Source organism: Parus major, chromosome 3, assembly GCF_001522545.3.
Source record: "Parus major isolate Abel chromosome 3, Parus_major1.1, whole genome shotgun sequence".
NCBI classification, from domain to species: domain Eukaryota; kingdom Metazoa; phylum Chordata; class Aves; order Passeriformes; family Paridae; genus Parus; species Parus major.
The window spans coordinates 20,611,146-20,626,036 of NC_031770.1; the positions used below are offsets into that span (position 1 = coordinate 20,611,146).

The 14,891-nt window shown below is 36.5% G+C and overlaps 1 protein-coding gene across 1 annotated transcript in view; it reads right to left on the minus strand.

Moving 5' to 3' along the window:
• Positions 1–14,537, minus strand: part of CENPF (centromere protein F) — a 35,393-nt gene extending 20,856 nt beyond the window's left edge. The window contains exons 1-9 of the mRNA XM_015622883.1: positions 14,421–14,537; positions 13,723–13,926; positions 12,196–12,392; positions 10,791–10,906; positions 9,690–9,781; positions 7,112–7,379; positions 5,408–5,610; positions 2,400–2,525; positions 587–715 (exon numbers count right to left, since the gene is read on the minus strand). Of these exons, the coding sequence (XP_015478369.1) occupies positions 587–715; positions 2,400–2,525; positions 5,408–5,610; positions 7,112–7,379; positions 9,690–9,781; positions 10,791–10,906; positions 12,196–12,392; positions 13,723–13,884 (1,293 nt within the window). The 5' untranslated portion in view covers positions 13,885–13,926; positions 14,421–14,537. The remainder of the gene's footprint in view (positions 1–586; positions 716–2,399; positions 2,526–5,407; positions 5,611–7,111; positions 7,380–9,689; positions 9,782–10,790; positions 10,907–12,195; positions 12,393–13,722; positions 13,927–14,420) is intronic.
• Between the last annotated feature and the right edge of the window lie 354 nt (positions 14,538–14,891).

Consider the following 14,891-nt stretch of genomic DNA (forward strand, 5'->3'; position numbering starts at 1 on the left):
ATGAAACTCATCTGATTTTGTGGAGAACCAGTTGAGGGAGTTAAAGTGATAGCAAACACTTGTTTCTGTACACAGATATACTAATTTAAATACAATATTTTCTTGGCTCTTTTATCTCTTCTCAGCTGTCTTCAGAGTCACGTGATGAGTGTATGGCCAGGATATATGAAAATAGGACTGTTTTTCCAAAGGGAGGCAACCTGTTGGTCAGTAGATCTACCATCAAGCTATACCTCTGCATGGGTTTGGTTTTGGCTTTTTTTTTTTTTATGAAGTGTCTTGTGATCACCCTAGCTCCTTCTTTCTCAGATTTATTTTACCTGCACTGTCTGCATTTACATCTCCTTCCCCATGAGAAGTGGACTAGCCATAAACTTTTAAAAGCCTAGAATTCACATATAAATACACTGTATTAGATGTTTTGTATTTACCATTTCTTACGAAAAAACTTATTGTAAAAACATTAACACAGGATGCCATATTAATAATTTCTTTGCTTTATATATAATTAAATTAAGGCAGTGCTGTTGAGACAACTAAATACCACTCTAGTATTTAGTGGTTTTTAATGCTAAAAAACACCTACTTTGTCAAATTCTGCCTGCAGAACATTGAAGTCATTCTTGGCTTGCTGCAGCTCCTGATTCAGTTTGCTTCTTAGCTGGTTGTACTGCTGATCCAGTGTTTGCAAGGAATGCTGCTGACAAGAGAGTTCCTAGAAAACAGTGGCAGGGAAGCAAAAAAATAAACACATGACCACAAGAAGTCTCTATTTTGATTACTGCAGAAATAACAACAGATTTTTATCAGCAGGTGCTGCCTGCTCAGGGACACTTGTCTTAAACAGCAAACAACAGTTTAAAACCAGCTTTAATTTATGAGGCAAAATCAATATATGGGGAAGAATGACATTAAGCCAATTTATGTCATCTGCTTAAGAACTTAATTACTGTAACACAATTCCTGCCACAGAAAGAGAAAAAAATGGAACTAAAGCTAATGAAAATAAGTGTAAAAATTTTTCATACTAAAGGTCAATTTCACATAAGAATTACATTTCAGTACAAGTAGACAAGTTCATCTCTGCTATTACTTACTTACCATACTACAAGGTTGTTTTTTTCCACAATATTGCATAAAATTTGTGGCAAAAAGACATAATACAGAGCCTTTAAATAGAACTTGACAAACTAATATTATAAATAAATGAACATTAAAACATTATAGTAACCTGTAACAGCTCACAGATCCTAACCACTGCAGAAAAAAAAAGAGCTTCTCAATTAATGGCCTTGCTGAACAACTTAAGAGTGGCAGCATGTGGGCTTACATATTAATCTTACGAAGGCCTTTTTTCAGCTAACTAAAAAAAGGAAAAATCAGGACAGAAGGTTCATAGGCCTTCAACCTGTCTTTTGATTAACACAATGATGCTACAACTATTCAAATCCAAAAATCAGTTGCTCCAATTTACCACTTTAGGCAAGGTTCAGTATCAATTTTAGATCTTGAGATAGCATCTAGACTAACAGACTTCGTAAAATCACTTTTTCACTCAAGAGTCCTGGTAGGAGCAATGTTTATTGGCTACTCCACCAAAACTCCTCTGCCAATTATTTTATCTATTTGAACATACCTTAGAGAAAAGATTTCAGATTAAACATTTGACACAACAAACAGTCTTCCTCAGGGCAATACCCTTATATTCAATCCCCAAAGCAAACTTAAAATGCCCATCTGGAATAGCAATATCACTTCTGAATCTGTGTCTTAGATTTCCTAACACTGATTACATTATTAAGCTTAAAAAGAAAAATACAAAGAGTTTAGCCCTAATCCAAATCAGTATTAATGCTGTTGATTCTAAATAAAACTTCATTCCATAAAAATTCCTCGGATAGTGCTACACTTTTTCTCTCTGCAAGAGCTAGCATGAAGGAAATGAAAGACACTTAATGCTAATTGACTATATTAACATCTTCTGAGCATGAACCAAAATTAGAATAGAGATATAATCCTAAAGAAACTCTTTTCCTTCTGTGTGAAATGCATACAAAATTAACTCAAATTCCACAGAAATAATTTAGTTGGTTACTAAGTTTGAGCTCACATATACATAATTTTATGAAAAATGGAGCCTAGTTTCTTATGGATTTGCATCTCATTCCATCTTTGACATGTTCTCTATTGTCCACTGAATACCAAAATAATCCTGCACCTCTCCAACAGCCCCTCCCCACTATTGCAATGCTTGTTTTCCATTTTTTCAACTACCTTTGCAACTTTTACCTCACTGTCAAATGTGATTGCAACTAACAGAAAATCAGATGCACATCATGTGTATTCTAAGCCAAGTGATTTCATCTCCTCAGGAAGTTAAAAAGTTCTCCTTGCCTTACCTGTTGGTATTCCTTTTCCTTGGCCTTTATTTTCTGCTCTAAAGACTGACGAGTGCTCTCAGCATTTTGTCTTTGGCAATTCAGTTCTTCTGACAATCGCTTCACCTTTTGCTCCAACATTTGGACCTATAATAATTTAGTTATCAATCACAAGTGTTAAAGGTACAGGTGATGTTTCATTTAAATATACAAGCCCTCACATAAAAAAAAAAAAATAACTGCTGTCAGCTTCTGCAATTGTTCTAGCATTCATCTAACCATAGTAACTTTAGCTGGTACCATATAAATTCCTAGCAGTCTGAAGTACAAAACTCACTAATTCTTCCTTATGTTAGTGAGAAAATGTGTGTATATATACAAAGAGTATATGTACTTTCATATATATGTATTAGAGATGCACATGTATACATGAGGGTATACAGATACAATAACAAAAAGATCTTTAGATGACAAGATAACAAATATATCCTTATATATATATTTAAATAGTAAGAAAATAGAAGATATATATCTTTACATACTTAGTAAAATAAAAAAAAACATAAAAGATAGATACCTTTATATATATTTAGATAATATAATAAGAAAATCAATGGTTTTGACAGTCTGCAGAAAGATGCTACATCTGGCACTAATACTGATTGTATTTTCAGTACATCAGGTTGCTACCAACAAAAGAATGACTGCTAACTGCTAAGCAACTACATGTTTAGACTCAAAATAAATGGATATTCCACCAAATTTCAGTGATTCAGCAAGTTGATTTGGACAGAAAAAAGAAGCAACTATCTTAGCTTATTATAAGAGTGTTTTTTACAATTTAAAATTTAATTTAAAAAAATCAGCAGGCTATGTCTAAGTTCATCTCCATGTTAACTTATATTTAACTCAGTTGATTATGTCAATATTATGTCACCCAAGAGGGTGAAGCATTGTTCACTTAACTTCCTGAATAAAAAATATAATTTTTAATTTTTATTCCAGATCAATTCTGTTAATGCTAAATATGTACATTTTTTTCCTCAGAGTAAGAAAAAGGTGGCAAAGGTTGAATGGGACACTCTTTCTTCAGCAACAAGAGCTGTTTATTTAGTTAATGAAACAGTAGAAATAAGAAAATAAGAAGCAGGTAGTTGTATTGGGATGTGAGGTTATTAGGCAGAGACTGCAGGGATTGTGAACTCCTATAAGATCATATAGAAATGTGATGGCAGAAAGGCTGCAGATCTCACAAGGAGTGAAAATACTCGATAACACAGAGGTGCTGTGCTTGAGGTCAGTGACTAGTACCAGTGACAGAGAAGTGCACAAGGGGGGTTGCCAGCATTAAATCCAGGTTACATGGCATGAAATAAAATGTAAAATCTCAATGCAGTTCTACTTTCAAAGTCCAGAGTGGGCAGGCAGAGATCCAATTCCAGTGCAAGAAAGAAGAAACAGAACAGAAAGGAGTCACCTTCAGATGGCAGGACCAAAGGAACCTTCTGGGGCAAGATGCACTGTGCCTCATGGATGTGCCATCCCTCAATTCCAATGGTATTGGAACATTTGCAAGGAGAAGCAGCAAGTCCCACTTCTCCTTGTCCTTCCCCAGGTATCTTTCTAGATACACAACCTTGCCCTTTCCCTTGGGCTGCTTTTAATTCCCTTTGATTCCGTAGTGAAAAAATTCTGCTCTCTTAAACCCATAGAAAATTAACAAGAGAAAATAAAATACATAATACCCTAATATTTCAGGAAGTTGAATCAAGTCATTTGTGAAATCAAATAAATTAAAATCAAGCCCTTTTCAGAGAAATTGAGCTGTCAGACTGGGTCAGCTGTGTCTTCCCACAAACCCACATTGATGACACTGCCTTTATGAAGTCAAGGGACGATGTCAGGTGTTTGAATTTCCCTTACCCAGCCAAGACTTCCCCTAAACTAATTCCTTACAGAATTATAAATAGGCACATGTTGCTGTCTCTCTGAGAAGGCAGAGTGATCAAGGTTTACATGCAAAGGTTTATATTTTAAGGGCCAATACAGGAGTTGTGGCAAACATCAGCTCACCAATATACTTAAGTAGCATGCAGAAACTTGCTGACAAACATGGGCAATTATTCTACTCAGAGAAGATATACACAGAAACATCTTTTCCCCATGCTGTAAATTAATCAAACTAGTAAAGGAAAAAAGTTAAAAGACAAATGAAAATATGATGATTCAAGGAATAATGACATCTGTGCACTAATTTCAGATTTGTTAAGTGTTGTGAAAAGGGCCTTCAGGGAGGTAAGGCAACTTGATTAATCAAAGTAAAGACTTACTTGTTACCTTCTGCAGTTTAAATTACTTTAAGCACTGGCATTCTCTTTTTGTGCATGATTATCAGCAAAAATCTGAAACATTTCAGATTTTTATGTGTATTTACATACACTTTGTAAATTCCTGACTAAGCAAGTTGTACTATTCTATTGATTTTTACTAAGAAAACTCCTTAGGATTAGGGTCTTTAATTTTTAATTACAATTAGAAACTGCATATATTCTTAATTTTGCACTGCATTTTTACTTAGACATTATTTAAAACAAGAAATTTACAATACAAGGACTAGACCCCCACAACATCCTGTAGTAGAAGCAACAAATTCTGATTTTCAGCCAAAGATGCAACAGTCTTTTCCAGGTCAGAACTTGCCACCAGATGTCATTGTTGCTCCATGCAACTTGATCAGTAAATATTTTTCAGAATTTGAATCAATCTTACCTGAGTAGGAAAATCATTTATTTAAGTGGTATAAGAACCTTCCAGAAAATGGGCAACTGCTTACATATATTAATGGTTTTACATATAAATACATATCAAACTAGTATATACTTCTTGTAGCATAAACTTGATCGTCAGTAACCTCTCAAGAAATTTAGTCTGAGAACCTTGGGTCTCATTAAACAGCTGAAAACTGACACATAGGAATATTGGCAATGAATTGTAAGGACAGTCAGAAAATGTGTGAGGCAACATTTTACCTGTGTGGTAGTTTGATCAAGTTGTGTACTCGTTTGAGTCAGTTTATCTCTGGTTTTGTTCAGAATTTTATCCTTCTCAGCTAATTCCAGCTTCAATCTGTCCAGCTCCAGTTCGGTTTCTTGCTGCTTATTCATTTGGGACCTCTTCAATTTTTCTTGAGCTTGCAATTGGTGTTCTAGGTCTTTGATAATGGAATTTAGTTCTGAATTTAAAAAACAATAAAGATTAAGGATACTTTCTGCTTTGGAAGGTACCTCTTCCAACACACTTCCAAGTATTTAAAATGTTTGCTAACAACCCAATTTCCTGACACAGACCCTGTGAAATTTTCAACAAGTTAAAACAAGTTTTAACTCTCTTCTACTATGAGACCAATGACAAAAAACTATCAGGACTGAAAGACAGTTGACTCTAAATCAATAATTCCTACCTCATGAGAAAGAGCACAGAAACGTGATAGCTCAGGAGCAAGTGCTGCAAAGACAATTTGTTCCTCCACTGGTTTATTTTGTTTGGTTTTGTTACTGTTTTTAAACATGCAGAAACATGTCACTTGAAATATCTTTTTATTTTTATAAGCATATCCACTACAAGCATTTGCTTAGGGCAACTGTGCTTCCAAAAGACTTTTCAACTATCTGGTAACTGTAAATGTCCCATTTCATATTTTAATCTTTTTTTTTTTTTTGTCTCAAAGCTGCATACATATAATACTAAACCAAGTAATATTTTCACAGACTATATCAGTAAAAGTTTATCTTCCATAAACCACAACACAGTAGAAACACAATTCACAGTAGAAAGCCAAGTCATCTACAGGAAGCATTATCCAGAATTGCTACTATCTGGGGGATTTTGTGCTATTGTTTGTTTTTGTTTTGTTTAAAGAAGTCCTGTCTTCCTGATTCTGAATTTGTATGGCTTCCAAGTTCAAAAAGCCACCAAAATTGAAGCTGTATGTGAGGTATTTGAATGAAGAGTTTGGAGAGTACAGGGACTTTAAAAACAGTGGAAAATCTGTCCAAAGAGTACAAATAGCAGGCTCAAGTGAATTCACAACAAATCCACAACAAACCAACTATTTCCTCTCTTACAACTATCAGGTATCAGGAATGTAACTTCATGTTACTATGTACAGTACAAGACCATATCCTGTGTTTTGATTGCACTTTTTGTAGCATACTTCATTTTGTGCTTCCAGTAACATCCATCATGGACCAAGTCAGTTCTGCACTAAGCATGTTTAATCATCAAACTTTTAAGACAGTTATTGCTCAGTCAAAAGTATCAATAGTATAGAAAAATAAGGAAACAATATAATTGAATTTAACAGTGAGATACAATGAAATCCTGAAGATTTTCTTTTTAGCTGTTTTAAGAAGATTGTTCCATGAGCAGCGGGATTAATGGAAAAAGGCATTTTTCCTTTTAGATGATGTCCCCTACTCAGCCCAAAAATGTTCCCTTCTAATTCTCATACCCCTTATGTAAAAGGTACCACAGCTTGTAGGTAATCACAGTGTGTGTCTGATCACTGAAAATACACTAGCTGCCAACAGGGCTAGCTACCAAAGGCATCAGCAAGTATCTTTCTCTTTTCCTTGCTAAAGCACTAATTTCAATAGCTTGCTTCTATCTGCACACCAGTTTCATGAAACCATACAAGAGACTGCCTCTGTGTCTTAAAGAAATGCACCAGATACCCTGGTTCTGTGCTCTTCGCTGGATCATGAGGGAAGAATTCAAGTTCTCAGAAAAGCTGTTGTCAAACTCGTTCTTCTCTGATAGAATACTTGAAGTTGTTTCTTTATCCCATGGAAAGGAGGATGCTGCAGAACTTCCCCTTGCAGGTGTTTCTTGGTTTCTAGCTGGTGTCTTTTCCTGTTGCCATGAAAACACAGATGAGGAAGCCTGATGCCGAGCAATCTCTCTGTGACTCAAAGAGCTTTGAGGGTGAGGCTGATTTATTTTCTGTGTCCAAAAAAAAGGAAAAGGATGTACCTTTACAAGGTTTCTTATCCAACACATAACAAAATAACTAATTTAATATTAAGTAGCTAATGGGTCATCAGCATTTCACATTGTTATAATATCACAGCATCTACAGTGCAAAGTCCTGATACATGTCATTATTTTTTATGGTATATAAATTAAATAACTTTAGCACAAGTATCCAAGCATAGCTGATACTTACAAATACAAACCAGGATATCAAAAAAAGTATTTTGATCTGTATATTTTTGTAAGAAACATACATAATTTTTTTGTCTTTCTCAAGAGAGATGCCATCATTTAACTCCTACATTTTTAAAAATCAAAGCCTACATTTTTGCAGGCAAGTGAATACAAATAAGAAAAAAAAAAGTCTAGTCTAACATATCTGATATTTGACCAACATTTCGTTCTACTGGAGAAGCACAGGTAAATTCAAAACAGATTTAATTATTTAAACAGAGTACTCCAAAATTGCCATAATAAACTCTTCCAGATACAAGCTTTCACTATTTTCCCATAGAAAAATAAAGCAGAAAGAAATCAGATTCTTTTCCTTCTTAAGTGGAAAAAAAACCACAAACAAAGCCTCAAACAGTAAACCCCCTATTGTATTTTTAACTGGATTTTGAAATGCAGCTCATTTGAATTACTTTTCTTAAACTAAAGCCCTAAACTATGTAAGTCAGTGTGACTTCTCAGTCAAACCAGAGAAAATGCTGTTATCTAGAAACAGCTCTGCCAAGACCAGAAATCTATTGTCCAGAATGCTGTGTCCAATCCTGTAAAATAACTTGTTAACAGAGAAAGAGGAAAAGAAAACTAACCATGCTTTCAATGATCATTTCCCCTATATGCTGTTTAAATTTATAGGTTCTGAGCCAAAGTTTAAATCCAGAACTAGCCACAATGACAACTAAATGCTTCCTGGAATCATAGAGTCTGAATGTATCAGGTATTTCTTCTTCAAGTTATGTTTTCCTGATGTACTACTTCACTATGTTTTTTAGGTTTAATTTCATTTACCATCTTAATTATTGCAAGTGTTACAAAACACTGTGTGGTCTTCAACTATATTATTCAACTCTTTCAGAACACTAATCAATATGCTGAATAGCACAGTTCTCTTTACCAAGCCTTTTCAGGCTCCTCTGCTGACCATTCCCCAGTAAAAATGGACCATTTTTTGCCACTCTGCATTCAATCTTTCTCTTTAAATTTGCAAGAACTCCCCTTATCAAATTTTTTTTCCCTTTCATCAGTGTAAATTCAACAACATTACACTGAGTCACAACTCACATATTTTCAGATTTGTTCTTTAAAAGAACACCAAAAGGTCTGAAAATATATGAGGCATGATTTTCCTTTATCAGTAAATGGTTGACCTTTTCTCCATATACTTGAATGAATGTATCATGTCATGTTTCTAACAATTTGCCCAGGACAGAAAGTTGGCCTGATTAAACTGTATCTCCAGGAAGCAGCACTTTGTTTTTTTTCTAATAAAGATCCTTGTACTCTTCCAGTATCAAGAGAAGAATAAGGCAACATTGCACATCACAGTGATTCAGCAGTCCCACACTGCAATGCCCTGTCAATTAATGGGCAAATATTGTCTGTATCTGGTGATATTTTCTTTTTATTTCTATTCATTTTATCAATCTAATTTAAGACTACTTCTGACTTTGCAATTTGAGGCTGTGCCACAGATTCAACCCCAATGAAAAAAGGCTCTGATATACAAAAGTTTTTAAACCATTACATAGTAAGCACCAAAGATAAAATTATTTCACATTTTCTGCAATGGCTTTTTCCTTGAGGGCTTTCACATCTTATTCATCTTGTTCTCAGAGATCAGCTAATACTGTTCCTCTTTCATATAAGTTTGAATGTCCTATTTTCTAGGTGTGAATTATTTCTCACAAACTTTTTCAAGGCTATTTCACTATCCTATCATATTTAACTTGGCATAATTGACACTGTTTTATCTTGTTCTTGCTTGCAGGAGACTTCCAGTTTCTGAAGGATGTGTTTCATTTTTAATGTCCTTCTTTCCTTTGCTATTCAAAGAGGATGGCTTTTCTGAATTCTCCAAGATTACTTCTGAATGGCAACACACACAGATTAATTATCTTTCTTTTAATAATATAAATGTAACATATTATAAATTTAATATATTAATATAGAATTATATTTTATGTGATGTAGAATATTTTTCACTAGTTTTCCATGTTCACTCAGTGGTTACTTTCTTAGATATCACACAAACCACTCCCAAGAAATACTTACCTTAAGCTGGATGGTTCTCAGTTGTAATTCGAGCTCTTTATTTTCTTGTACTTTTTTCTTGTATTTTTCTTCTAGTTCTTCAAACTTAGCATCTACAAAGACATGATGAATAATTCTTCACAATCTGCCTTAGTCCAACCGGTTTTTCACCCAATCCAGCCAGGTTTCTTACCTCTATGGGCCTATGGGACCCTTCTAGCTTGAAACATTCTAGGATTCAATGATCTTAATGAATTTAAGACTCCATCTTTCAAAGGAAAATATCTCCCCAGGAATACAATTTTAAATACACTTAGGTAAATCATTTTAATCTTATCCCTATTTTAGGAGTGCTGTGCTTAGTGGAATGCAGTGGAACTGCTCCCCTTTTCAGATATGCATAAAGAAAATAAAGGAACAAGAATATAAGATATTATATCAGATTTCCCACTGGAGTAAGATTGAGATGCCACACTCAGAATATTTGTTCATAGCACTGAAAGAGGTAAATAACACGTATAACATTGAACGCATCAAAGATTTTCAGCATAAAGAGCATAAGGGTGTCTGGCTACACTTAAGGAAACTTCCTGTTGTTTTTCCAGTTCATTCAAATATTTTAAATCTTTTCGATGTTACTAATCTGAAGATAGAAGTGATGCTTTGAAATGGATACAGACCATTAATTGCATAGATTATAACGCACAGTAACAATCTAAGCAAAAAATAAATTTCCAAAGAAATAACACATTTAACTGTTGACTGCATTTTAGTTAAGGTAACTGTGGTACAGGGAGAAAGAAATTTGTTTCCCAGGACATGAAGAGAAAAGCTGACACCAGGAACAGGCATTCAAAAGATTGCCACAGTCTATCAAAGGATACTTTATTACTATTCCATGTCCATCAATGCAGCATTGAAAAGATGTAATATTTGTGATGTGTTCAATCTGCACTAAATTTTTAGAATTGAAACCTAGGGTGCTACAAATTAGATACTCTCATAATAGCTTATGTAAGAGAGGATAGGCAACTCAGTAAAAGTGTAATGTTTGAAATACTCAACCTTCCAAGAAAACTGACAGTCAACTATCCGTTCTGGCTGAAGAAAAGCATCATTTACCATTACTACTTTGAACTGGTGTTAAAGGAGCAGTAAAACTTTTCTGTGGAGTGCCACTGAATGATACATCTCCTACAGTCAATGTGTGCTGACTTCTCTCAAGCTCACACTTGCATCTGTTTAGGAAAGAAGAAGCATAAATTAATAATGGAAACTAAAAATTAATTAGTTATTTTAAGAGCCTAACATACATTAATAAATTATATGATTCTAAGAACTTAAAGATCAAGTCAAGACACATCCATTGAAAAATTCTAGGTGATATAACACAAAAACATGAAAATATTTTATTTAAAGTTCCAGTGTGCTTAATCAAGTACATAGGAGGCAAAGCTAAAACACAAAAATCAAGTTCTAAGCAGATGAAAATCAGTTAGAACTGTTTGAGGTCTGACTGTATGAAGCTGTAGTTCAGCTAAACATGTAAAATGACTGTAAGTACTGAGAATATCCAACTCTTACTCTTCAGTGAATATCTTTATGGCAGGAAACACAACTTTCAGTTGTTATGTTCTGATACTGCACACTTTCAGAAAACTATGCATACCTCATAATCATGCAAGGGAGTACTCTCCACTCAACAGGCCATTTTTCATGTGTCCCATTCACATCACTACTCAAAACACCACAGCATTTGAGAGTCTTTTGTGAGCTTGAAGAGTTACCAGGGCATCCAAGGAAACCCTATAACTACTTCAGAGACCATAGGACCAACTTCAGGACTACTTCTGTCCTGCTCAGTGAGCACAGGTTGATAAGATGATAGTCCCAGTGCCAGTCCCACTGCATCAGTGACTCCACGTTTGCCTTTCCATTCCCCACCTCTTTTACAGCTCAATGCTAAGAGCTCCTCTCCCAGAGGACTGTCAGTTGGGATGAAGTGGCAAATGACCACACACCAAACAAAATGCAGACAAATACAAAATCACAAACGATTGCCAAGAATGAGGTGCAATGCAGTTAACTGCTATTTTGCAATGAACAGTTATGTAAAATAATATAATGGGAAAGTAGAACACAGCAAACAAGACTTAATTTTGGGAACAGATAAATGGAACACATATTCTCAGTTTGCAACCTCTTTGTCCCAACATTTGACAGCAGATACAGAGAACATTAGTGAGGTTCAACCAACCCTGTTGAACCTCACTAGATTCTTTAGTGATGGATCTCAGCAACTCCTTGAACAAAGCTGGTGTTTCTACATGCCAAAAATAGTGTTGCATTATTTCTCACAGCTGTCAAATAACTCTCTTTAGTTTTCACAAAAAACAAAGAGAAAAAAAAAAACAAAGGAGTAACACAGCTTCTTTATTTGCTTCTATTAGGACCTGTATGAGGCATTAGCAAAAATATGACAAAATAACCATTGTAAATACGTTAGAGACATACAGCAAGTCCTCACCTTTTCAGTTCTTGTTCTAGCCTTTCAATGTCCTTCTTGCAGGAATTCAGCTGACCTGACTGAATGTTGACTTGAGATTCTTTTATTTGAAGATCATGTGAAATTTTCTGCTTTGCTTTCTCAAGATTATCACACAACTCCATCAAGCTCTGGTTCTCTCTTTTCAGTATTGCAGATTCATTTTTTTCATTTTCAACCTAGTTGAAACAGAGACATTTTTGAAATTATCAACACCTCTCTATACTTCAGTGCATTTATTATTTTAGTAACAAAATTTTACATGCTTTTATTTTCTTCCTAATACTTTAAAATCCTGACAGCTTTAAAAACCTCAGATGTACACATTGTTTAAATATTCTTGGGTGTGAACAAAACCCACATTTCATAAAATTCAACTCAGTGACATTAACAGTTTCTATTTATTGACAAGATATGAACTCTTCAAAAAATTCATCAATCCCTAAATACTAATAATCATCATTAGTCCACATTCTTCACTGATCATATCACTTCCCTTTCCAGCCTATCTTAAGCAGCCAGAAGATATTGGCTCACTCCACAAAGTGTGCACAATAATTATCAAAGGTCACAGCATTGAAGACAGTGTCTGGCAGGAAAGATGTCCTTCTCTACCCTGGAGGAGCATCCAAGGCACATCATCTTTGGCACAATGTTGTTCTTTTGACGAAAAATTGTATTTCCTCCTGCTTCTGAGAGTCTTAAAGCACCCCTTCTTTTTTGGGGGGAGCACAGCAATTCCTTGGAATGGTTGAAACACTTTCCTGGAAACTCACAGGAAGAAACTGCTAGGCCTAAGATTTTCTAGAAAGTTGTAGCAATCTAAAGGGACTAACACACAACCTTTGTGAATTGTCTCTGAGCTGAGCTGTAGTCAAATATTCAAAAAAAAAAAAAAATTGAACCAAATGGATCACTGCTGACCTGAAACATGGCAAGACCCTGACCAATTACGTCTTTAGTCCCCTGGCTAGAGGGCTGATGGTTAGATGAAATGTAAAATTACAGCTGTAAAAATTAAAAGGAGCACCAAATCCTAAAATTCAGTCTCTACAAGGAAAGAAACCTAAGGAATAACATAAACTAAGATTTTAGGTAGGCAATTACCTATTGTAAGCAAGGTGAAATAAGAAGAGGCTACCAACTGAGCAACTCTGGTATATGAAACAGGCCCAGTCACTATCATGGATTTTAACAGGTATAACAATAAAATGTTTACTCTCCTAATCATAAACAGCTGTAGAAAACCTTCAAAGTACACATAAATATCTAGAGATAGAAAATCATACCAAACAGATAGGAAGCAGGAATTATATTAACAACCAAAAAGAAATAAACAGAGAGAAGAATATGATCAGTATTAAGTAAGATAAAGACAAACAAATTCTGTGCTACCTTGCCTTTCAGTCAGGGAGAAGAAGCAAAGCACTAATCCATTCCATAACAACAACCAGCAGAAAATAAACTGTTGTAACAGTGTTTGGCATGGAAAGTGGCATTTTGCATTACCTTCTGCTTCTGTTTCTGCAAAGCTGCCTCCAAAGTCTCTAGCTGGTATTGCCTTTGCTGACGCTCCTTTTTAAGCTTATCCACTTGACTTTCCAGCTCATGGATCTTCTGCAGGACTCTGGGGGAGAGGCCCTCTTTCCATTCCTCCACAGCCCAGCTCATACTGGCCGGATTCTTGCTTCACATAAATGGATAGTGTTATGCCTGAAACACAAAGACAACTACAGTGAGACCTTCCAAGAGGTTAAGTAAGCGTCGCTTTTCAAGAAATTGCCTTTTTAAAGCTTACTAGCGATTAGAATGCAATATTCCATAACCTTACTGACTAGGCTTCCTGATCTAAACAACAAGCAGCACCTTAAAATATTAGGTCCTATTAGGTCCTATTTTCACACACTTCTACGCACTTAAGAGAAGATTATAAAATCTCGCTCTAAAGAATCTCCGGGCAACAACACGGTTTATACTCTTATGGCTGCGTTCGACAGCTATATACCTCAGGTGGCGTCTCCTTGCAAAAACACACAGCTCCGTACGAGGCGTCAGCGACGCTTCTTTATTTACTTTTCAAAACAACGCAGCTGAGCTGGTGACATCTCAGAGTAACTAAAACCAGAGACCAACGACTGACAGAGAGAGCCCTAACGGGACGGGGGGCTGCCTGTCACCGTCAGCCCCGCACCCAACCACTCACTCACCGTTAAGCGCCGACCGGAGCCCGGCGACAGCGACTCGAACCCGGCGACCGCTGCCGGCACACTCGATGTCCCCAGCCCCTCACGGCCGGCCGCGCTCCCGCCGCGACTCAAACCCAGCGCCACCGCCCCACGGCCGTTTGCGCCCGCCCCCGCCATGCCGCAGCCCTGCACGGTGATTGGTCCGACCGCCACGCTACTAGCCAGCCTGCCGCCAATGGGAGCGCAGCGCGGCGGCGCCCGCCCTCCTGAGTGGCTGGTTCGGAAGCGTTCAAACTCCATTGGAGGCAGCGGCGCAGGCGCACGGAGGTGCTGAGGCCGTTGCCCTCAGCTGGGTGGGGCGGTGCCCGCAGTTGGGCGGGGCGAGAGGTGGGGAGGGACGGGGATGAGGCTGGGGAAAGGGATGAGGATGGAGGCAGCACTTGTGGGGTGTAACGGTGATGTCACATCTTTGTCCAAACCCACTTTCCCGAA